The sequence below is a fragment of the Alosa pseudoharengus genome, unplaced genomic scaffold, assembly GCF_046254945.1.
Source record: "Alosa pseudoharengus isolate Yale_2024_CS ecotype anadromous, Long Island Sound unplaced genomic scaffold, YU_APseudo_1.1 YU_APseudo_1.1_scf_16, whole genome shotgun sequence".
Taxonomy (NCBI): domain Eukaryota; kingdom Metazoa; phylum Chordata; class Actinopteri; order Clupeiformes; family Clupeidae; genus Alosa; species Alosa pseudoharengus.
In genome coordinates, this window is record NW_027468630.1 from 8854929 (window position 1) to 8881145 (window position 26217).

Below are 26217 nucleotides of genomic sequence, written 5' to 3' on the forward strand. Positions count from 1 at the left end.
CTGAGGGGAGACAGACGCGGGCTGACTGAGCGGCATTTTGACTGAGGGGACTTTAAAGTGCTGTGAACGGAGGAAAACATGCCCCATTTCACAGTGGTGCCCGTGGAAGACAGCGCTCCGTCAGCTTATGACAGCCTAGAGGGGATAAACTGGGTGGATTACCAGGACACGGGACAAGGATACCCTGGGCATGGGGACACTGTCAGCTCTGATGGTAAGTTTAGGACCAGACAAAGTTCTGCGCAACAGACTTTCTTGCTCTCGTGTATGTGTGAACAAAAAGCATGGTAGGAGGGAAGAAAAATGTGTCTTTTGGTTGTTTTTTGGTTTGCTTCTAATTTCTTTTCAAAGTTACAAGTCTGTGACTCTGATGAAAACTCAGCCTACTCCGCTCAGCTGTGTGTTCCACCCTACAGCGGTCCGGTAACCATGGCAATTCTCCAACCAGCAGTTGCGGCCTCTCTGACAGTTCAGTTTTTTTTTCTTTTCCCGGGGCTTCTGAAAAGGACTCGTCAGCCATTAGTGTGTGCACTTTGGGGGATTTTGGGGGGATCCGCAGAGGATTGGAGTCCCGAACTGAGACAAAACATTCTTGCAAACCCACTCCAAGGGCCTGGCATAGACTGTGGTGGTGACAAAAGGGAAGAAAAACAATTGGATAGACAAGGAGAGGCGTGGGGCAGGCTGAAGAGTAGAAGAGGAGGGGAGGGGGGATAGTTGGGTTTCTCTCTAATAAGACAGGCCTGGAGTGTTCTTCCCACCACACAAAAGATGGGCCTCGGTGGCCTGGGCTGCTTCTCTTTCTTTCCCCCCCAGAGAGCAGCTGGTGTGCTGAGCTTTCCCTCGCTCCCACTTCCCCCCCGGGAGCCAATAAAAAGAGGGCCACTCCTCGACCTGAATGGAGAGAGGCGCGAGAACAAGGGTGGCAAAGAAAGGCAAAACAAATGACGGAGTTGCTAGCTGTGGGGGGACGGGATCTAATGCGAGCAGAAGAGAGGAGAGGCGAGGAGCAGTGGTGCGCAGTTTTGAGCTAGCTTCTCATTCGAACATGACGGCAGACTTTCCAAAAAGGAAGTAACCGTAGAAACCACACAACTGCCCTGCCCTGGGTTTATTATGGTCTGGGCCTTCTACCCAACCTCTCCAAACAGGCTGTGCGCAGGAGTTCAGTTAATGTAGCAAACTCGGCAAAGAGAGAATGAGATACTATGACCTACATAAACACCTCGCCAGCATGGCACCATTGCTGAGTTGAAGGATAGTTGCTCTTTTTTAATAAGCATTTCCATCTTGCTTTGTGCATCGAAACTGTTTTGTAAGGAACCATATGTAAGATTGTGGCCAAAACTGGTACTGCAATCACTTTCAAATTACTGTAGAACGGTGTATCCCCTCCCCCTCCCCCCTGACTCGAGGTTGCCAACCCGATGCCCTTACACTACTGACTTTGTGATTAGTAGATAGGTGGAGGGTGGCGCATCAGGCCAAAACACAACATGACATGACAAAACACAACATCAACATCAGTTTTTAACTTTTTAAATGACAATATCCTGGCCAGACTACTGTTGTCAGTGATATAAGTATTTGAAATGAACATGATTTCTTAATGTCTAGTGACATATCAGGGCCATTTTATGATTAATTGAAGTACATTTCTTACATATGGTTCCTTTAAATTTGGATCTGAATTCAAAACTACTGGAGACTGAAGCAGAGAGGGGAGGAGCTTTGAAAGAGGGATAGATGGAAAATGCTGATTCAAACTCCACTTCAAAGTGTGCGCTGAATTCCGCTCGTCTCATTCGATTCATCTGCTACCTTTTGGTGTTCCACATTATTTATTATCCTACTATCACTCTTTGTTGTAAGCAATTCCTATTTGTGTCCTCATTTTGTCCTTTTGATACTTGTGTATAACCCTACTTCAACAGTTGTAGAAGGATCTGACCTCAAATGCTCCCACACACATTTCCTCTCATATATATTGTCTTAGCAGAGGTCAGTCTGGCAATGACATCAACACCAGAGCTCATCTTGAACCTCACTGTCTGTTATCCTAATTAAGAGGGTCTAAAAAGGAGCTGAGGTTGATAGAGAGACTAGAGAGAGAGAGACAAGGAGCTGTGAGACAAATACCAAGACAAGACAAGGAGCTGTGAGAGAAATACTGAGACAAGAGAGAGACAGCCTTGAGAGAAATAGTAAAGCGTAAGAGTGGACTGTGAGAAAAATAATGACCAACCCAGGGGACTGTGAGAGAAATGGAGACATAAAGAAGTGAGAAGAGAAGAGAGTGAGAAGAGAAGAGAGTGAGAGTGTGAGCAGCGACCTGGCATGAGCCCCCTCTCCTCAGAGGCCCCTGTGTAGCTGGAGAGAGAGGGAGGCCAGCCAGGCAGAGGAGACCTACTTCTTACTCTGGGGAGGGACGCTTTGGAGGAGGAGAGGGGGGGGGGCGCTTTGGAGGAGGAGAGGGGGGAGGAGGGACACTTTGGAGGAGGGGGGGGGGGTACCGGCAGCACTGAGCAACCAGAGGAGGGGGGGGGGGGGGGGCTGCTGGAACCAGAGCAGAGTGAAGACGGCCACAGAGCTAACTTTGTTCCAGCTGGTGAACTCTGCTCCGTTTCAGCACTGGACTGCACACTGTGACCATTGTGCCCAGGACCAGCACTCCAGCTGAGCCGCACAGAAAAAGAGAGAGAGAGACAGAAAGCAGGCTCAAGTGGTCCACCCCATAATTCCATTAACGCCGTGGCAACAAGGCCACGTCTTGTGTGCGACTCAAGGAGCGCGTTTGTGAATGAGCATGTCACGCATCTTCAGCATATCGCCATGACGCAGCAGAGTCAGACAAACACTATCCTCAACAATGTGCCGCTCATGCGTTCACTTCCTGTGGCCTTGTATGGGTGAACACTATTACTAGTCCTAGTCCTAGTTTTTCGGTGGCCCGCATATCTGAGATGACATTAGCTGGTGGAAGATAAACACGGAGGGGTTACGCAGTGGGAGCAGCAGACACAGGGCCTCACAGACAGCTGAGTCTGGGGTGTGTCTGGGGGGAGGTGAGGTGGCCCACTGACAGCTGGGCTACTGCTGTAAACCCACACGCAGGAGATCAGACGAGGGTAGACAGAGTTGGGGGGTATGAGTACAACAATTATGTTGGCCTGAGCAGAGGCATATAAAGGTATATATACACGGCTCTGGGTCTGAGGTGGTATCAACACCTATCTGTTTATCAAGTTTGTTATCAGAGTGTTCTAGTTCTAGTCCTTTTAACAAGACAGACTTCATCTCTATCTGCTGAAATTTAGAAAAAATATCTCAAACAGACTCCTACTTTCAGTTCTGTAACACAGACTCTTTCACCACACACACACACACACACACACACACACAAACAGCAGTTGTTAACCCTGAGGGAGAAGTTATTCGAAACATATGAAAACAACTCAGTTCTATTTTTGACCCGAGGGCCTGCAATCCTGTGCAACAGAGAATAGCTGAGCTCTCTACATCCTCCTGCTCTGACTACAATGTGTCTCCCTAAGTGGGGTATTAGTCCGAGCTCAAAGAGACCAACACACACAGCAGTTGGTGACCAACCCGTCTGCCGAATTAACTTGCCCTGACTGGCATTGCGAACTGGCACCAGACCAGGTGGCCGGCATAAAAGAGCTCTTTCAATGCCACAGAGCCCAACAGAGCAGCACATGTTTTGCTGAACAAATCAATTTCAAGAGTGTAATGCAGCAGTAATGTATATCATCCATGACAAAGCACATTCTAAGAAACTCAAGGAACAGATTTGTCTGTGGATTAACATGTCTGTCCCAGAGAAAAGCAGGCTCAAGAAAAGAGTGTGGTACAGGCAAGTTCTCCTCATCTCAGCACATCACCCACCTCCACCACCGCCTCCTCATTCATTCCTCATCGTTAGCACACATCAAAGCCCTAGCACAAAGGCCAGATGCAGGCGCTTAGCATTCCTCCTCTTTATTCCACTACAGTTGCTCTCCTTTCTACTTTTATGACAGGCCTATTATGAATAATGATTGACAGGCGGCTGCTTCAGAAAAATTTGCTTTTTTTCCCTGCTGAAAAACAATGGTGGGAATAATGTTATAATAATGAATAATGAATTATGTTAATAACAGCACCATCTTCATAATCTGCTCCATCTATTTGAGGGGGAAATTATCATCACAAAACAAGAACACCTACTGTAGGTAATCAGATTGACCTCCCACTTCCACAAATGAAATCAAATGAATGTACAAGACGTCACACTAAGCAGATTAGAACATGGCGTGGTTTCATAGATAAAAACTAAAAAAGGCATATAATTTGCATCCATACCTGGCTTGTGAGTTACAGTTGGGAAAGGAAAGGACTGTAGTTAGAGGCAGTCCCTAAGTGTAAGAAAGAACTACATTTGGTTATGCACATCAATAAAACAACGTCACAAGAGCCTCTACAGCCAATTTGATTAGTTCCTGTGTACATCACTACAGTTTAGGCAAATCACTTGCATGTGATCTTCTAATCATATTCTGCTTCGACTGATCTGAAACCAGTACACTCTTAATCAAATTTGAGTCATGCAAATTTGTTTGTGCTCTATTATAGAACACAAATGTTTTACTTTTTGAAGTTCTCAACATCTTCGAAGGTAACAGAAACCCAACAGAGTGATGAATTTCATCCTTCTCTTGTGACTACCATAACAAAGCTTACAGTAAATACAAAGACTGCAGAAGTTCAATATTCCTCAACATGTCATATATAAACAAATAAAACAGCCCTTTCCCCTACATAAGACCCAGACTTAAATAAGCTGTAAAATGACACATGAACAACATTCAAATATCCAAAATGTCTCCTGGAATGAACCAGGTATCTATCTATATCGATCTCAATCTGCTATACAGATAAATGTGTTCTATCGCACCTGTACTGGGTCTGGATGACTGATACCCAGAGCTTCTGCTGCTTTCCTGTGTGGAGGTTAAGAGTCAGAGAGGGTTAGGAGACTGATGTGATGGCAGCAACTCCTTGGGATCAACACCTGATGCAAGTCAAAAACAGACCTTATATAAATGTTTGGGCTCCTTGCCATCTAATGACCACTCCTAAACACACCCCTTTGAAGTACACACACATCAGACCCACACAAACTCATGTGGCTCAAAAGCACTCTTTGAGCCAGGACATGAATGAAACCGTCAGGTATGCCACCATAACACAACACTTTGCCAAGGCACAACACGAAGCAAAGCGGCCTAAGCCATGTGGCTTTTGTCTTAATGAACTCCATAAATGTGCATTAAATGAGAATTTTCAGTGATAAGCCTTCATGCCTAAGAGGCTAATAAGGTGGTAAATTGTTTTGGATGGCTAATCGGATTTAGAGCACGCATTTCACAGAGCACAGCCTGGCCTCCCCCTAGTGATAGGAAAACATTCACTGCTAAAAGTGAAACAAATACACGCGCACATTGTTTTCTCTCTCACTCTCTCTCTCTCACACACATACACACATACACAAATGGACACACAGAGACACACAAACAGACACACACAGAGTCAGTCTGTGGACAAGATCTTATACTAATGCTGGCACAGCAAGTACTGTAAGACTTATCATGTCTGCTACAGTACAACTCATCAGTTTCCTTCCAACCATTGTTCATCAACAACAGCAGAAACCACAAGTCTATGGCCAGAGAAAAATGTTTATGTCACATCCTGTCCACATGCCCATAAATGACTGGCTCTTCAAGCACCCTATGAACATTTTATCACAGGAGCACCGACAGAGCAATTCATTAAATAAGCCAGTATGCTTAGACGTAAACCCTCAAATGCCCTCAGTTTAGTTATTTACAAGTAGCCAACATCACATGGTGTAAACTATGGACATACTACAGATTGAGTAACAACAGCAAACCTGAAAACTGCACGCAAACTACTAGTACTCTCAGGAGTGTAGTAAAAGCTCAACAAAGCAAATGCTTCTCCATCTTTTCTTTTTTTTTGGAGATTGTGAGTTTTGCTTTGTTGCCATTCCTCGATGTCATGAACTGTGAGGCATTCTTCTAGAGGCTCTGTTGACTTGTCCAGGCTTGCCATCATAAAGTCAGAACTTTTCTTTATAAGCTCAGCCCAGCAGGGCATTAGAGTGTGCTTGATATTTCCGTGAAACCTGTAATCTCTTTAATGAGATGTCCAGCATGTGGTCAAAGGGAAACAGCCAGCATTTCTTTAATAAGACGGGAGCCAGCAGAGTTAAAATGAGACTGTCAAACCAAAGCATAATCTGACATTTCTTCTCATAATGTCCCATCATTTCACTCTCATACTCTACAGACCTTCATTCTCTCTAAGGACAAGTGAAAATTGCTGAGATCAATATTGACAGTACACTGACGCACACTTAAAAAAACACAAACCAAAGGAAGATATGGTAATGGCTCAAAATTAGAACAGGAGAAATACCATTGGCAAACACTAGAGAGCAGCATACACAACAATCTAAGTTGTTATCCATCCGGTGTGCTGACGTCAATACTGGCCTGACTTCAGCCTTTCTACATTTTCCACAAAATATTCGCCTGATAGGCACAATCACAGACCATTCTTTCATCCTCCCACACATAGAGACAAGTCCTTGTGGCTTCTGTTCATCTGACTAAGGTGCCATAGTATTTTTAAAAAAAAAACAGCTAATGGGTATGTGAAATACCCTCTGAATCATTTTTTTACTGAAGCTTACTGTCATGTTTTGACTTCACCCACGCTAAAATCATTATAACTGGTTGAGTTGTACTCTCTTTATCCTAATGCATGTGGATGATGGGAGATTATTCACACACCACAGCCTCCACTGTGTGTGTGTATCTGTGTGTGTGTGTGTGTATCTAGTTTGTGCTGTGTCCCCTGGTGTGCAGGATCAGTATACCCCCCACCCCTACCCTGCTACAGCTGACTGAGTGATAGTGTGCCCTGGATTTTGCCTTGCTTGTTGTGGGGCTGCTATGCTCTGAGCACAAACCACTGCATTCCACAGAGGAAGCATGCCGACCCACCACACCAGCAGCAATGGCAGTGCAATGGTAGACACAGGTGAGTGAGGCACCTCCAGCTGCCCAGCTTGGGCAGAAGAGGGCTGATTGTGTGGGGTAACTCACCTGGTCGCACACCTTTCACTTTTTTTAACCTGCCCAGCTGTTTTTTTTTTCTCGCCATGAGGAATTATTAGTCACCGTGCAGACGCGTTTCAAAAGGGCACAGAGCTAAAGGTATTTGCCATGACATGATTTGTTTGAGGAGGATTCAGCATTGCAAACTGGTATGTTGTGTGATGGACCAAAGGTTATGTCAGGATGTCAGAGCATGCATTTGCTGGTGAAAGGGACTAAGGACGTCATGCTAAACCATTGAGGTTTGTTGCAGTTCTTGAGTAAAGTCTGAAGACATGCATGTTAACTTCTTTTTAGTTGTACTAATTAGTGTATTGACTGATCCATACACTTGACCAGACCTAAAGTTTTAATGCTGTACTCAGAGCCGGACAGTAACGGAGTACATTTACTTGAGTACAGTACTCGAGTACAATTTTGAGGGATCTGTACTTTACTCGAGTATCATTTTTGGGGAGTAGGTACTCATGACTTTACTCAAGAACATTTGAGAGGCAAATATTGTACTCTTTACTCCACTACATTTCTATCCTTAACCGTGAGTACCCTTTACTTCTTCTAAAAAAAAGAGAAATGTAGGAAACCCTCAATTTGTTGTTTCCCTCTCAAATGTGATTGGATTGTGCAGATGCCACTGATTGGGACAGCCTATTAGCAATCACCTTCAGCTTTCCGCCAAAGTCAACTCCATGGTCAGATTTAGATAAGAGACGAAACCATGGACGAAACAATGGATGAAGACACAGCAGGTTTCTGGATGCCGGGAATGTGCCAACCCGTGGCCCCACCTCACCAGACTATTTCAATTTGCTGAACAAGTTACAATGATAGGTTTCGCTTCAAGTGTTTCAATTACAAAATAGTATTTTGTATTTGAAATACGTATTTTAAATACATGTATTAGAAATACTGCCCATCCCTGGAAACATGGTAAAAAGATGGAAATGACTTGATTTTACTTTCAATTCCTTTTACATTCTCCAAGGTATTAACATTAACATTTTTCATAACTCCATGTAGGACGTTTCTGTACATAAATGTAAGCACTGTGGCAGTAGTAATGCAATATTTAGAAAATGTACTCTTGTACTCTTGACTGTTGTACTTTTACTTGTACTTGAGTAAAATTTAGCAAGGGGTATCTGTACTTTTACTCAAGTAATGAAGCTGTGTACTCTGTCCACCTCTGGCTGTACTTCAGTGTATGTAACTAAAGTATAATATGGGATGCATACAGTTACAAGAAAAATGAGAGGAAGAATTTAAGCAATGCCACGGTCACAACTACACTGCATACACACTAACATCTGTATTGATGAAAGTGTTGTTGATAAAAAACAATTTGGATTTTGCTTGGAAGCATGGCAAACAATCAGGCCAGTATAAACACTAGACTAATTGTTGATGCCACAGCTGAAGTCCAATCTGAAAGAGTTCATTTGCTCTTATTTGTTCTTGCGTAGAAGCCTTTGTCCTTGGTGTTTCATTTTAACGCTTCAGTGGTCAATGAGAATGTCAGAATAAGAAAACAATTACAGGTCTTCAGACTCAGTGACCTGGGATAAGATTGTAGTTACAGTGAGAGTGTGTGTGTGTGTGTGTGTGTGTGTGTGTGTGTGTGTGTGCACATGCACACACACTCTCGCACACCAATTGCACACACAGGACGGCAGAGACAGAAAAAAATTGATTCACTCTGATTGGCTCAGGGTAGCGGAGAGGACCCAAGGCCACATGACAGTTAGTCTCTTCCACACTACACTGGGACATTTACAGGGATGGGGAATTAGCTCCCTGATTGTGAGGACACAGCCTCCCCATATTCTTCATAATAATCATTACTTTAGTCATTTAAGGGCACTGGAAATAGTACACAAAACAGACATGAATTTGGTTGTTTCTGTGTGAACTAAACAAGACGAGACACCAATATTCATCTCACAGAGATTGTACTGTACTACTCATGCTGAGGCACAAAGTGGAGGAAAATCAATGGTAGTTTTCATCCAAGAGCTAGATTGTTATCAGCCCAATCTATTATTAATGCTGAATTGCAAGGGACTGCTGAAACCTTACAAAAGCCAATTACACAATTAAACACCACCCAGCAGAAGATGACATTATATTCTGCGCAGCATAAGCAGCCTGTTTTTTTTGGTGGTTTTGTTTGTGCTATTGTCTGCCATAAAGCTTTGGTGGGTGTTGCACTTCTTGTGGTATAGTTACGATTCCAATGAAAAGAATGCGGTGGTGTGCACTTATGATTCCAATGAAAATGGTCTGTTTACGCAATAACATCAGTTCACTATGAAACACGTGGAACATTGTATGTAGACTCACACTTTCACAGGAAATAATTAAATGCTTTGGTCATTGCTGTGGTGTAGGTAATGCAGTTGTAAAGAGCACTCTGTTGATATAGGCTACTAACTCTGTTCAGTGTTTCCAAACATATCATGTAGCTAACCATGAGACTGCCTCAGTGCAAATGCAAAAAGGCCCTACTAGGTTTTGAAAGCGGCCCATCCCCAAAAAAGGACAAACAGCATGGATTGCGTGATTCACCCTGAACAAAAATAAGTTCTGAAGCATCTGTTGCATCCATACTGTGTTTAACTCACTGTGTTTCCTCTGCTCTATTCCAGGCCATGGAAATCATAAAGAGGACAGCCCCTTTCTCAGCAGCAATGAGTCAACATCAAAGAAGAATGATTACTATGACAAAAATCTGGCTTTGTTTGAGGTGAGAGCACCTTTAAGCCACCATTCTACTCTGTGTCCTTTCAAGCAAATAACCACTTCTGGCAGCTTCTTGACTATTTGTCTCTAACATTATACCCTTCTCACTTAGTATTTACTGAAAAAGCAGTGGCATCAAAGTGGTGTACTCATGTGAATAGCCTGTTTATTATTATGACCGCCGCGCAGAGAAGCAGCGGTCATATAGGTTTAGTCAGATTTTTTTTTTTTTTTTTTTTTCGCATGTCCAAATTTCCGTCAAGGATTCCCGGGACACTGAAAGACCGGGGTAGACAAAACTTGGTGGGCATGTAACCCTATATGGATAGCATGGAACCATCGTTTTTCGTTTTGATCTGTAGCCCCCCCGCTGGACTGAACCCCCCGAAAGGAGGGTAGGGCAGACACAGTTTTCTGTGAATATCTCGAGAACCGTAAGGTTTAGGAGGACCATTTTTTTTTGTATGTTGATCTCAAGGGACACGAAATTGGAAGTGTAGGATCATTATGACACCCTCTGAATGCACGCCAAGTTTCGTGGAATTCCGTTCATGGGGGGCCACACAATAAATTAATTTATGTTACTATACACCAACTGGCCTGTAGGTGGCTGGAGACAGTTTTCTGTGAATATCTTGAGAACCGTAGGGCCTAGGAGGTCCACCTTTTTTTTGTATGTTGGTCTTAAGGGGGCATGTCAACCCATCCCATTACCACTTATTTCATGTATAGCGCCACCTAGTTAAAAATTAAAAAGCAAAACATTTGGTGTTTTCATCACAATATCTCTCGCTGACATGGTCAAAACTGCACGAAATTGAAAGTGTAGGATCATTATGACACCCTCCGAATGCATGCCAAGTTTTGTGAACTTTTGTTCATGGGGGGCCTTACAATAAAATAATTTATGTGTACATTTAGTGACCGTACATCAACAAGGATTCCCGGGACACTGAAAGACCGGGGTACACGAAACTTGGTGGGCATGTAACCCCACATGGATAGCATGGAACCATCGTTTTTCATTTTGATCTGTAGCCCCCCGGCTGTACTGGACCCACCGAAAGGAGGGTAGGGCAGACACAGTTTTCTGTGAATATCTTGAGAACTGTAGGGCCTAGGATGACCAATTTTTTCCGTATGTTTGCCTCCAGGGGTCATGTTAACCCATTCCATGTGCATATATGTGCATAAACAGATACACACGCACACACATACATTCACAGTAATCATACGTATGTATGACACATACTCACACAGTAGACATATGTACGCATGCATGCACATGCACAAACACACATACGCAGGCAAACACACAAGCACGCACACACACACACACACACACCCACACACATAAAGATAAACGTGTACACGCACACATGCACACAATTCAAGAATTTCTCAGAATTATGAACAGGCAAGATGCGGGTAGGGTTGTATAAAATGAATTTTACATGTGAAATCTATGAACTAATCATGTTTTGGTACTTGTTGTCTAGCAGATACCAGTGAGAATTGAGTGTGGATAATGCAATTTAGTGAGACAGTTAGAATCAAATAGGCCGTGATTTATTTTTGTGGAAAAAATGTGCTGGACTGGGCGGCGGTCATATTTTGTACCGCTCTGCGGTACATCTAGTTATTATTAACTATCTGAGCCTGCATAAAACTTGGTACCTCTTGTGTCCTGCAGGAGGAGCTGGACATCAGGCCCAAGGTGTCCCATCTCCTCAGCCGACTGGTCAACTACACCAACGTGACCCAGGGGGCCAAAGAACATGAGGAGGCTGAAAACGCAGATGCATCCAGAAGAAATATCCCAAAGGTTAAGATCATCAGAGATAGGCGAACCATAGTCACAAGAACCTTACAATTTATTAATCTATGATAATAATAATAATAATAATAATAATAATAATAATAATAAAAAATCTATTCTTCTCTATTAACATCAAGCAACAACCTTTCTGACCAAAATTGTAGAATAGTCACTTAAGTAATGTATGAACTGGTCAATCAAATCCTTATTGATATATATACAGCGGGGAAAATAAGTATTGAACATGTCAACATTTCTTTCAGTAAGTATACTTCCAGTGAGGCTATTTGCATGAAATTTTCACCAGACATTAGTATTAACTTAGGTAATCCACACATATAAAAAAATCCAAACATTAATGTCCATAAGTAGAGTTATGAGTAAAAAAGTGGAATGCCACAGGTAAAAAGTATTGAACATGCCTACTGAAATTTCTTAAATACTTTTTTGTTGTGTAGCAAACTTTCAACGAGTTTCGACATGTTTTTCTTCAGTAATAGAATCATGCGGGGTGAGCGTGCATAGAGGCCATGGCGGTGGAGTGCATTACCTATGATTTTCTCTGTAACAATTGAACCTGCTGCCTCCAAGTCTTTCTGGAGCTTTCTCCAAGTGGTCCTTGGCTCTTCTACTTCAGGCTACACTTCTGACTATCCTTCTTACTTCCTGGTCAGAAATCTTGTGAGGAGATCCTGTGCATGGCCGATTGATGATGCAGTGATGTTCCTTCCACTTGCAGATAATGGCTCCAATACTGCTTACTGGATGATTCTTAAGTTTTGAAATGCATCTGTAACCAGTTCCACTGATATGTTTTGCAACAATAATGTTGCAAAGGTCTTGGAAGAGCTCTTTGCTTTTACCCATTATGAAATGTTTCTTGTGTGACACCTTGGTAATGAAAAACCTTTTATAGCTCATTAATATGTACTAATCCATCTTATATTAATTTGCACAGATATGAGGGATAATTACTCTCTAACTGCGTATAGATTCCAGCTCATTCCTGGCCATTCCTTGCCTTTGTGCACTGCTTTTTTTTAGCGTGTTCAATACTTCTTCCCTGTGCCATTCCACTTTTTTGCTCATAACTCTACTTATGGACATTAATGTTTGGATTTTTTAATATGTGTGGATTATCTAAGTTAATACTTATGTCTGGAGAAAATGTCATGTGAATAGCCACACTGGAAGTATACTTACTGAAAAAAATGTTGACGTGTTCAATACTTATTTTTCCCGCTGTATATATATATATATATATATATATATTAAAAAGTGGTTACTTAATGGTAATTTTGATTTGCCTTAAACATTAACTCCTATGAACAGACATCAGAAAGTTATTTGAACGAATCAGAGACAGGAAAGCAGTAAGCAAGGATGAGACAGAGGTAAGACCTGACTGTAGATGATTAACAAGTGATTAACAAGTAAGCTATCCGGCCTGCTGTGGGTCTGGCTAAAGTAAGTCTGAAATTATTCATGGCTGATTTCTAGTTGACTTGAGTCAGGGTTTGTAAAGGGTTGAGCAAGGGAAGTTAAAAAATGTATCACATACTGTATAGCACATTCCATGCATGCATTTAAGAATTCAGAGTTATGTATCTAGCTACGACCCTAGTTAGACATCAGTACACAAGTGATCATGCCCTACATTTGCAAGTAACTAATGCTTCCATTGGGGTCAGTTCTCTCTAAGCATGAATGACCCAGATGCCACTAATCAATGCTCCTGATCAATGGCACACACTCATGGAGCCATCTGTGGTGCAAGCCTCAACCAACCTCTAAGTTGTTTTTTTTTACATAAAAAAGATTACATACAAGACTAATACAATTGCAAATCTCCTTGCAGTGTTTTCCAGAGAATTGAATTCCATTTGTGGTGGCTGGTTTGCAGAATTAACTTGAATGCAACAGTTTTTAACAAATTAGCACAGCGTGGTTATGATGCTAACCAGATTTAAGCACAATTTAGTACAACCTGGAAAATCATTGTGTGGTGGTCAATGTTGATATTGTGGTGGGCCGCCACAAATAAGTCAATGTATGGGAAACACTGCCTTGGTAGAGGAATACAGTGGCTTACATGGTGTGAATGTGCTTCACATGTAGCATTTCCCTTCAGTTTTGCAAGTCAGTTATTATTGGATGGTTTTCTATATTGGATGGTTTGTATTATTGGGCTCTACAGTGTGTCAGTGCATTAGCATAGGCCTAGTGACATGACTGTTTTATTCCTGTGTCTTTAGTCACCAAATATGGGCACGCTGATGGGTGTCTACCTGCCCTGTCTACAAAACATCTTTGGTGTCATCCTCTTCCTCCGACTCACCTGGATTGTGGGCATGGCTGGAGTTGTACAGTCCTTCCTCATAGTTCTCATGTGCTGTGCATGTGTAAGTCTATTCAAGTAGCGAATTGATTTCTCCTATTACTGGAACTCCGAGGACATTTGTGTTGCTAAATCAATTTCAACACGTCACTGTCCTCATGAGACCATTAACGTCAGTAAATCTGTTTCTAGAATAAAAACACAAATACTCTGTACACATGTCTTATGTTTGTCAACAAACATGATACTGACGGACATAAATAATTAAAGCTGCAGTTAAGCTATTTACGAAAATATATCTTCTTTTTAGGGTGTTACATTGGCATCTACATCAGCCTGAGAAAAACATCCTCTCTCACAGTAGCAAGTCCCCTAGCCTACACTTGATGGCAGGAAATGGCACAGACTTAAGCAATTGACTTCCCAGACAGCAAAATAGTTGCAGATAGATAACTTGTCGTGCATATGAAAAAAAAGCATACAATTTTATTGACGAATGATGGTTTAGGCCTTATGAACAGGAGTGGACACAACAGGCCGACTCTTTTCAGTGCTTCAATAGCCCATGGGATGATCTGTGACAACTGACAGACACAGCTTCCTCACCTTTCTCTTTACCTATACCATTTCCCTTAGCTATCCAGGAAGTTTGAATTGTAGCCCAACACAAAATGCCATTATAATACTTATTTAAGTAGGCTAAAGATATGATAAATGTTTTTATTATTATTATTCCATGTCTATCAGCTACAGGCCTGTTATTTTAATGTTTGTTTGTTTGTTTTTTCATCTTACAGACAATGCTCACTGCTATATCTATGAGCGCAATTGCTACTAATGGAGTTGTGCCAGGTAAGCTTAAGGGTTAAAACTCCCTTTTAAGAATCTGTCAGTTGTACTGACCACTATACAGTTCGGTGTCTGGAGAAGCTGGAGTGGTTCTTCACCCTTCTCATGATATAGACCTGCCTGTTGCTTTGTTCTTCTAGCTGGTGGGGCATATTTTATGATTTCCCGCTCTCTGGGCCCAGAGTTTGGAGGTGCTGTGGGACTCTGTTTTTACCTGGGAACGACATTTGCAGCAGCCATGTACATATTAGGAGCAATTGAAATATTTCTGGTAAGTCAGTAGTGATGTTTTACTAGGCTACTGATTTTTAATAATTTCATTTAACCCTTTGTTTTCCATGTATGTCGCATAATGTACTTGTATTGTGTTCCTGTTCCATAGAAATACCTGGTACCGCAGTCAGCAATATTTCACTCTACCGATATGCACGGAGCAGATGGGGCCATGCTCAACAACATGCGGGTCTATGGCACTATATGCCTCAGTATGATGGCACTTGTCGTATTTGTGGGGGTTAAGTACGTCAACAAGCTGGCCTCCCTCTTCCTGGCCTGCGTGCTCATCTCCATCGTGTCCATCTATGTTGGAGCTGTGATGTCCAGCTTCCACCCACCAGACTTTTCGTAAGTTAAGACAGAGAGTAAAGGGCAGCAGTCCACAAAAGAACAACATCATTTATTTCTTTTCAGGTTCATTCATTAATTATGGGTAGAATGGAAGACACGACACACCACTACAATGATTCCAGTCCACTATATCATTTCCTCACATTAATATTCCAGAGGGCATTCATGATGGCATTCATGTATTTTCTCTGGCCTTGTTTGTGCTTGTGCTTGACAGTGGTCAGGACATTGGTCGTCATTGGCCTTTTCCTGTTTACTCTAACACTTAACATGCAGGATTTGTATGCTGGGAAACCGGACACTGGTGAGGGATCTCTTTGACACGTGCGGGAAGACCGTTGTGGAGGGCAACAACACCGTACCAAGCCAACTGTGGAGAATGTTCTGCGGCTCAGGAAATGCTACTAGCCTCCACTGTGACGATGAGTACTTCAACCAGAACAACGTTACTGAAATACAGGGAATTCCTGGCTTGTCCAGTGGTGTAATTAGCGGTAAGAATCATTCAGTTGTGGATAGAGTACTGTAATTGGTGCAATGCCACATGTATTTTTAAAATGTGATATGTTACTTTTATATATATATGTAAGTATATATACTCTTTTGATCCCGTGTGGGAAGTTTGGTCTCTGCATTTATCCCAATCCATGAATTAGGGAGCAGTGAGGGGTTAGGTGCCTTGCTCAAGGGCACTTCACCAGTGCTCAACCAAACCGGCAACCATTCGGGTACAAGCCTGAAGCCCTAACCAGTAGGCCACGGCTGTCCTGGTATGTGGCAAAATACTGTGTTGATAGAATTGCTCCAATAATTGTTTGGTATTTTTGCTCTGCCTTTCCGATAGACAACATGTGGTCTAACTACCTTGATAAGGGGCAGATCCTGGAGAAAGTTGGTCTGGCCTCGGTGGATGTGCACGGCTCCATGGAGAACTTTGGCCTGTATGTGTCTGCTGATATAGCCACCTCATTCACCCTCCTAGTGGGGATATTCTTCCCATCATCCACTGGTAAAAAGACAACTTTCCACAACCACGTCGTCCATCTGTTCAAGATTAAGTTTATGCCCTGTTATGCATAATTTTGACGTTACTGTGGAACATTATTATGGGGGTGCTAAAATGTTCCACATTCCCATGTCATTCATGAATCATTATTTGTGCTGCAGGTATTATGGCAGGCTCCAACAGATCTGGAGATCTCAAAGATGCACAAAGGTCCATACCAGTGGGAACCATTCTGGCAATAGCAACCACATCCCTTGTCTGTATCCTTCAATAAGTCCCTTATTTTTTTAGTGAGTGACCTACTATGGAATTCTGGTATAATGCCAAAGTTAACATCAGTGGACACAATCAGGGTAGGCCTAAGCATTCCGTTTCACAAGGCCAAGGTTTTTTTGTTTAATCTACACTCTTACAACTAATGTGTTAGAAACAACACAAACTGGACTGTCCCTATCTGAACGAGATGTGTTAAATACAACACAAGTCATGTTATTTTCAATACATTCATTTTAAGAGTGTACATCCATTGAAAAAATTATATCTGGTCATTAACAATTCTTATGTGTACTTCCAATGTTTGTTGGACATTGGGCATTTAAGAAATTTTGTTTTTTTGCCATCAGTATAAGGTTTGATATTTGCAAACAATATTTGTAGTGTTTATTATGGTTCCTTGAGCCAGGGGCGCCTGCAGGAATTAATGCTAGGCTATGGTACGCACACCCGACCCATCGCCCCCCCCCCCCCCCCCCCTCAAAAAAATAATAAAATACGCGTGGACAATATTTGTCCGTTTCCCGGTTTTAGCCCCGTGCATTGGTCAGCAAAAAATTAGCCTACATAGCATAACAACATCCACATGCAATAATACAACAACAACGTCTACTATGACCTATTCATTTGGACAACTTGATACAGCCCTATACAGGCTAAAGTTACCTTGTTTTGTTCTTGACGTCTGGCTTTAAACAGCTGTGCAGTCTAACGTTCTGACAAGCACACCAATTGCCTACTTTGTTCTTGCCCATCTGGAATAACTCCTCTAGCTTTGCTGCCTCCATATTTTCTGTTGTTTAAACGTGTGATATCCATCATGAGTATTGAATTAGTGAATTAGCTCAACATTGTGTGCTGATAACCATATATAGATAGATAGCCGAGTAAAAGAAAACAACAAGTAGCCTACGTGCCTGCATGCGTATTGTGTCTCCTGCTCAAACAAAATGTGTGCGCGTTAATTTTGATAAGTGTTCGCTAAGTTACGTAATAGAAAATTGTAAATAGCCTGATGGCAGCTAAAGTGATACTGTGCATAGTTGGGAAGGTGGGCCAATTTGGTGTGAATACACATTACACACACACACAAGGGAAATTTTCTCTCGTTGTTGAGCCTGATGGTACGCACAGTGCGTACGGACGTACACCTGCAGGCGCGCCTGCCTTGAGCACATGAAACTTGGTGGGCCACACTAGGCTGATAAGGAATAGAAGCGTTTCATTCAATCTTTGAATGCCAAATTTTGAGCACAATGGACACACACACTGTCCATTAGGGGGTGCTATAACTGGCATAATTCAATAGCTGCTCAGACCCCTATCATCGCAGTTTCTGAGTGTGAGCATGTGTATCTGTACATTGAATCAATTTCAGAGCAGCATCATGGGCAGATATTTCCACCCACACGCACACACACACACACACACATGCATGCACAAACAGATATTTTAGTGAGGTAATGCACTTACATTTTAAGTGAGGTATAGTGACACAAGTTTGTGACCTGGCAGATAATACAACAATGAGTGTGGCTTTAGAACACATATATTTATAAAAATACACACACACTAGGGCTGACTTAATTATTATTATTTGTGCTTTTTTGCCGTTATTTGGACAGGACCTTAGAGAGTGACAGGAAGCAAGTGGGAGGGAGAGATGGGGTGGGATCGGGAAATGACCACAGGTCGGATTTGAACCTGGGTCCCTGTGGGCACTCGGACCCGTATATGGTACGGGTGCTGTAGCCTGCTGCGCCACAGCGCCCCCATGACTCAATTATCTTATCTAATCTATTCAACTATTACATTAATCGGCAACTATTTTAGTAATTGTTTATTTGTTAATTGTTTATCATCAATTTTTAAGGAAAATGCAGAGACCTGGCAGAGAATAAAATGATGAGTGTGGCTTTAGAACACATATATTTTTGTATAAAATTTGAACATTTTGTGAAATGAACATATATACATAAGCAAGTAGCTGATTCAACAATTATTCAACCAGATTTCAACAATTATTGAGCAATCAATGGGAGGGCATTTAAATAAGAGTGCCGGTTTACCAGGAGTTGCAGAAGCAGGGGATGGATAGAAGTTGAAAAGTGCTCAATTTTTTTGGATTTTAGCAGTTTGTCATATCATGTAATGCTATACGGTACATCTAGTTCCTGAAGCAGCATAAGCCAAGTCTCTACAGCTGCAGCTGAAGTTTTGTGTTTCACTTTGGTGAAAGCCAGTTTGATGTTGAAATGATAATGTATTGATTTGAAATATTACCCTTAACTGTTGGTTCCACAGATATGACTTCGGTGGTCTTGTTTGGTGGGTGTATAGAGGGTGCGGTCCTAAGAGACAAGTAAGGAGACCGTGGATGTCATCTCAGCACAGTGCAATGCATCATTAGCATGGGCGGATTATAAACTTTCGGGCCCCTGGGCCCAGATGTATTAAGGGCCCCCCACTAATTGTCGTATATGTGGGAGGGGGGGTTTGGGGGTCCTCCCCCAGAATGTTTAACATTTGTTTGATGTGATTTCCTGTATTCTGGTGCATTTTGGGGATGGCCAATACTAAATTCAATCAGATTCATAGCCTACATCCTGATTTGTTGATATTGAGGCAATGATTCCATGCAAAGGCTTGGGCTTCAGGGCCCCCTGACCCCTTGGGCCCCTCGGCCTGGGCCCGGTAGGCCCGTGCAGTAATCCATCCCTGATCATTAGCTCAAATTACAATGCTTTTAAATGCTTTGAATGGCTACTATAGGGTCGGATTTCAAGCATATCTTACAGATTAAGCCTCATCCTAGACTAAAAGAAAACTTCATTCTCCATGGAAAAAGCTTTTAGTCTAGGACAGATCCTGGCCAGTAATTGGTTATTTATTTATTTATTTATTTATTTACTATTTATTTCCTAGTCAGTGTGGTTGTTGTACAGTTTCCTGATTGTGTTCCAGTCACTGAGTTGAACTGAACGCTGCAGGTTTGGGGACGCTGTCAGTAAGAACCTGGTGGTGGGCACCCTCTCCTGGCCCTCGCCCTGGGTCATTGTGGTCGGATCCTTCTTCTCCACGGTGGGAGCTGGGCTGCAGTCCCTGACCGGGGCTCCTCGGCTGCTGCAGGCCATTGCTAAGGACAACATCATCCCTTTTCTCAGGGTAGGGTTCTGTAACCTGCTACAAGTAGATCTAGTTTTTAATTCCGCCTTGGCCATGCTGGGAAAGTCCTAACTGGTCAACAATAAGCAAATTGCGTGCAATGTAAATGTAAAAAAAAAAAAAACAGCAGTACATCAGATAAGCATGGTTGCATTTGCATTTCCACATGCAAAGTTTGGCTGAGAATAAACGTTATGGCAATGCTCAGTCAACACGTTTTGTGGTTTCCTCTTAGGTGTTTGGACACAGCAAGGCCAATGGGGAACCCACGTGGGCCCTGCTGTTGACTGGCCTCATTGCTGAACTGGGTATTCTCATCGCCTCGTTGGATATGGTGGCGCCTATTCTCTCAATGTGAGACCACAGTCGAACCCGTACATATGTGGCTTACAACTCATTAAGTACACTCCCTCATGGAAGGTTCTTTAATGGTACTGGCATCTTGCTTATGGCAGTTATCTGGAATGAATTTATCAGAAATCAGACTAATTATTGGAACACATTTCAGCTTTTGGGTGGTACACTCCATTTGCAACCAGTCTCTTTCACCCTAATTTCACAAGATGTTGAAATGCTGAAACTAGAAGTAACATTGTATAGGGGTGAGTTTACCCATAAAAGGTACACATGTGTACAATGTTAATGTTTTAATTTTCCCAACAGGTTCTTCCTGATGTGTTACCTGTTTGTGAACTTAGCCTGTGCAGTGCAAACACTACTCCGAACTCCAAACTGGAGGCCAAGGTTCAAATATTACCACTGGTGAGTCATCAGATTAGTCCCTGCTAGTTAGTTATAATTACCCTGCCTGCGATAGGTGTGTCCTGTCAGCGAATTTATATTTTTTAATGTCAATCCTACTATTACCTAAGTGTCCTTTCCAAGGAAATCTAAGGCAGAGACACTACCTGTTAAATTACTTGGAAAAGTACACCGTAGATAAACATTATGACATCATAGAATATAGGGATATGGTTATGGTTATGGTTATGGATTTAGCAGACGCCTTTGTCCAAAACGACACATAAATACAAATCAACATAATAATATTTAAAATTGAACAGGGAACAGATTAAAATGTAGGTCAAATATAGTAAGGAGAATAGTTGTAGTACACAATAGTATCAATTCAATCAATAGCCTAATAAAAAAGCAATGTAAAAAAGGGGAAAGGCAATAATAAAACAATAATGTCAATTCAATCAATAATATAAAAAATAAATATATGGATATAGACATTATGCCAAACTGTAATGAACCCTATTATTGGAAGAGTAATGGTCTTTTAAGAGTAATGTTCTGAGCGTGTTCTGCTTTTAGGGCTCTCTCTTTTCTGGGGATGAGCATGTGTTTGGCTTTGATGTTCATCTCTTCCTGGTACTACGCCATTGTGGCTATGGGAATAGCTGGAATGATATACAAGTACATTGAGTATCAAGGGTGAGTTCAGATTCTTATCTTGTTGTTTACATGCATGATTTATGCTATTTTGATTAAAGGAGTGTGTTGTATAAAACCTCTCTCTTTCTCTCTCTCTCTCTCTTTCTCTCTCTTTCTAAGAGCTGAGAAGGAGTGGGGGGATGGAATAAGGGGATTATCTTTGAGTGCTGCTCGCTACGCCCTCCTACGCCTTGAGGCAGGACCACCTCATACCAAAAACTGGAGGTCGGTATCCTCTAGACTGCCGAAAACAGACCTACGAAACAAAACAAACCAAAACAAAAACAGCAAGGCCTCCCAGAAAGCACGGACCACTGCCAAATGCTGTATCTTGTCATGTAAAAGTCAAACTAAATTTGCCAAGCCTTCAGAGTTGCTCAGAGTGTTCTTATCTTTCTTGAAAATCGGGCCTGTAGTTGTAATAGTAATCCTGCACAAAACCAACGAACAAAGTGCAAAGTGAAAACATAACCTCCTTGGGTGGGCAGGAGTTTCAAATATACACAGGAGAGATGTGAGATTCAATTCCTAGTGCTAGAGGTAAGGAATTCACACAGCGGCAAATCAATAAGCCTATTTACTGTCAAAAACAAAATCACCAACAAAAAGCAACCTTTGTGGCCAAAAAAACCTCTCAAACAGAGCAGGCTATGAGAGCATTTCACTAGGGTTATCAAATAGTACTGTAAGGGTTCAAGCAGTGAAAGCAACAACAGTGTTCTGCCAAAGCATACATGAAATATTTCTAATTTTAGATATTTTTTTATCGTTCAATTCCCTCAGGCCTCAGCTGCTGGTGCTCTTGAAGTTAGATGAGGACCTACACGTGAAGTATCCCAGACTGCTGACCTTCGCCTCCCAGCTGAAGGCTGGGAAAGGCTTGACCATAGTTGGGTCTGTCATTCAGGGCAACTTCCTTGACAGCTATGGTGAAACACAAGCAGCTGAACAGGTACCACTACTAGAAGTCATATTTTTGGTCTCAGAGTGACCCATAGTTATATTCTTCAATGCACATGCTACAGTTTTAACTACAAACTGAAATTGTAAATTTCACATAACTTGTTTTTTTTTTCTTCAGGCGATTAAAAACATGATGGAGATTGAGAGGGTGAAAGGTTTCTGTCAGGCCGTGGTGACGTCAAAAGTACGAGAGGGCATTGCTCATCTCATCCAGTCGTGTGGTCTGGGCGGGATGAAGCACAACACTGTGGTTATGGGCTGGCCATACGGCTGGAGACAGAGTGAGGACCCTCGGGCCTGGAAGACCTTCATCAGTGAGTGCAGTCTGCAAAATTATTAGTAACGATGATGATGATGATTGGTGACACATGTATAGTAAAGCACCTAAACATCTGAAGCAACAAACAATAAAATATTTGATAGATTACATTATACAAACATTGATGGATTACATTATTACTTGTTATTACAAACAAGCTATTCCCATTCCTTCTGTATGCTCTTTGTGTGTGTGTGTGTGTGTGTGTGTGTGTGTGTGTGTGTGTGTGTGTGTGTGTGTGTGTGTGTGTGTGTGTGTCTGTGTTTTGATGTCTGTTGATATATTCATGCCGTAATGATACAAAAGGAGAGCTTCCAAAAGTCACTGTTTATAGTTTGGTACACTGCATCTCTGATGAGTTTGGCTTGTGGTCATTGCAGATACGGTCAGGTGCATAACAGCGGCTCACCTGGCCCTCATGGTGCCAAAGAATGTGTCCTTCTACCCCAGCAACCACGAGCGCTTCATTGATGGCCATATTGACGTCTGGTGGATTGTCCATGACGGTGGCATGCTCATGTTGCTTCCCTTCCTCCTTAAACAGCACAAGGTGAGAGGGTGTTGTCTTCTTATAATCACTGTCTATGGTAAAGCATCTAAGATAACTAAAGTGACAATATGCAGGATTTGTACCATTGTCATTCCTATAAATTCAGTTAACTTTGGAAATTTTTTATTTTCAATTATCCATGTGCGGTGTCAAAATGATCAAAATGATCATAGAACCTTGAAAATCAAGGAATCTCTAGACACAGACTGATTAAGTCAATAATAACACCTCTCATTTACTCTCACTTACTGTAAAGGTTTGGCGGAAGTGTAAAATGCGCATCTTCACAGTGGCCCAGATGGACGACAACAGCATTCAGATGAAGAAAGACCTGGCCACCTTCCTCTACCAGCTAAGGATAGAGGCTGAAGTAGAGGTGGTGGAAATGGTAGGCTCCAGTATCCACCCCATCTCTGTGTACTAATGCTAATAGATATATTTCCTTAAACATCCTTAATGTGAATTCTTCAAAGTAACATCTTGTGATTATCATGTATAAACCCCACTCCTCACCCCTCCCCAGCACGACAGTGATATCTCTGCGTACACGTATGAGCGGACTCTGATGATGGAGCAGAGGTCTCAGATGTTGAGACAGATGAGGTTGTCCAACACAGAGAGAGAGAGAGAGGTAAATGCCTCCAGGATAATCCGCAATTACCTATTGGCCTTTCGAATATAACAAGGGTTTCCATTTGCAGCTCTGAAAATATTTTATGACAGCCTTGTAGAAAATGTTCAGACCTCACTGCATGTCTGTGAAACATTCTCCCAGGCCCAGCTGGTGAAGGACCGGCACTCCATGATCCGCATGGGCAGCCTGTACTCAGACGAGGAGGAGGACGTGCCGGAGCCCGTCCCTGATAAAATCCAGATGACCTGGACGATGGAGAAGTGTGAGGCCGAGAGGAGGAACCGGACCAATGCTCCAGAGAACTTCAGAGAGCTCATCAGTATCAAACCGTATGTACAACGAGCCGTAACTTCAGGCATCTCAGACACATCTCTTTTAACCTTGTCGCTCTAATGCTTTCTCTCACTCTGTTTTTGCTGTTGTGCAAGCAGAGAGTGGGTCGGTCTGTAAGTCAGCCTGCAAGCATGTTGCTGCTGTTGCTGTTTATTGAAGACAACTGAAATTAACACCGATGGTGTCTTAGATGCATTTGTGTTGACTTGAGTTTATTTGCATTTTTTAGGGATCAGTCTAATGTACGAAGAATGCACACAGCTGTTAAGCTCAATGAAGTCATCGTAAACAGATCACATGATGCAAGGCTGGTGTTGCTCAACATGCCTGGTCCTCCTCGCAACACAGACGGGGATGAAAACTGTATCCTTTACTCACATGGGAGAAATATGTCATCACTGTCATAGTTAACATGTATCTGAATGGCAGAAAACCTTTAATCTGGTTGAGTGTTGTAGTTAGGGCAGTCGTGCCCTACTGGTTAGGGCTTCGGGCTTGGAACCGAAGGGTTGCCGGTTCGATCCCCGACCAGTGGGAACGGCTGAAGTGCCCTTGAGCAAGGCACCTAACCCCTCACTGCTCCCCGAGCGCCACTGTAGCAAGGCAGCTCACTGCTCCGGGTTAGTGTGTGCTTCACCTCACTGTGTGTTCACTTATTCACAGATGGGATAAATGTAGAGAGCAAATTCTTGTATATGCAAGTATACTTGGCCTAGAAACCTGATTTACATTACAGAGTTGGAACCAGTAAAGAAGAGGTTCAGCTTGTGCTTATATGCCTGAGTGACTAGCATATGGTACTTTTTTGGGAATAGCATTGGCACATGGACAGACACCATATGGTTCTTATGCCAGACTTCCTGTTTTGCATTATGTGTCCTTAACTGCTCCTCAGACATGGAGTTCCTGGAAGTCTTGACGGAGGGTCTCGAAAGAGTTCTGTTGGTGAGAGGAGGGGGTCGAGAGGTCATCACTATCTACTCATGATGGATCATGGTTGGATCTACTCCAACACCCAGACACAATAAACGCAGCGACTGGTTCAGTTTGGCTGATGCTCTGTGTAAACACACAGAAAAACATGGGCTTGGCACTTTGACAGAATGTATTTCCCCCAAATAGGATGCTTATATAATCTTGCAACATTTTTCAGCAGCATGTCAAGTTGGGACTGCTCCAAAACCTTTGCCAAAACCTTTGACAGTGCCATAACAGAACTGTATATACTCCCACGTCCCACCACTGAACAGTCATTGGAATAACTGTCAGGACTGTTATCGGACTATTATTATCAGGAAGTCTTTTTTGTTGCTTTTGAATCAACATTTGGAACAAACATGGTGCATTGAGCATGATGAAAAAGTCGTGAAACCTGCTGACTAAGACACTTAGTCAAATGTTAGACAACAAATTAGCAAATGTTTGATATGATTGTGGCCCTATAGAAGCAATATCCATGTGAAGGCTCACGTCCAGCTAACATTCCTCTAGGTTTCGAGTGTTGAGCATGTTACACTGCCTTTGCAAACAAAAGTGCCAAACGTTGGTTTGTCTTCGAGTTTGGAAAAATAATTTATTTTCTTATTTATTTTGTTTTGTAACACCCCCATTGGGATCAAGTATTAGGTTGTAGATAGTTAACTGAAGTGGGGTTCGCTGCTTGGATTGCCGTTGAAAATTGTAAATGCAGGAATTTGTAATAGAGTAATGGAACATTTGAAAGAGCAAGTAATTTATGACTTTTGTACATTATATTTGCTTTGTATTTCTGAATGAACGCTTTTCAGTCTGTAAATGTGTACTGATAATCCTATGAGATAGTTTGTAAATTCATGTACAATACTCAATAGGACATGCGCCAAAATATTATACTATAAATAATACTATTTATAAAATAAAGTATTTTGCTTGTAGAAACAAAAACATTATTCAGCTATGAAGTCTGATGTTTAAATAA

At 42.2% G+C, this 26217-nt stretch overlaps 1 protein-coding gene across 1 annotated transcript; it reads left to right on the forward strand.

The window, feature by feature from the left end:
* Positions 1–26185, forward strand: slc12a4 (solute carrier family 12 member 4). The gene is made up of 24 exons (XM_076286958.1): positions 1–214; positions 9851–9948; positions 11638–11769; positions 14019–14165; positions 14899–14953; positions 15091–15221; positions 15333–15574; positions 15854–16071; positions 16422–16586; positions 16745–16843; positions 19161–19218; positions 19847–20021; positions 20257–20375; positions 20685–20783; positions 21342–21461; positions 21582–21686; positions 22245–22413; positions 22543–22738; positions 23124–23293; positions 23550–23681; positions 23817–23924; positions 24069–24256; positions 24490–24623; positions 25156–26185. The coding sequence occupies exons 1-24, from the start codon at positions 79–81 to the stop codon at positions 25245–25247; spliced, it is 3288 nt and encodes a 1095-aa protein (XP_076143073.1). The 5' UTR covers positions 1–78; the 3' UTR covers positions 25248–26185.
* Positions 26186–26217: the final 32 nt, after the last annotated feature.

Bases quoted from the DNA above. Each gene is read 5' to 3' on its own strand.
- slc12a4 (XM_076286958.1), top strand. From the start codon at position 79: ATGCCCCATTTCACAGTGGTGCCCGTGGAAGACAGCGCTCCGTCAGCT. The intron at 14,954-15,090 runs GTAAGCTTAAGG...TTGTTCTTCTAG, and splicing joins TACTAATGGAGTTGTGCCAG to CTGGTGGGGCATATTTTATG. The intron at 23,925-24,068 runs GTAAATGCCTCC...ACATTCTCCCAG, and splicing joins ACACAGAGAGAGAGAGAGAG to GCCCAGCTGGTGAAGGACCG.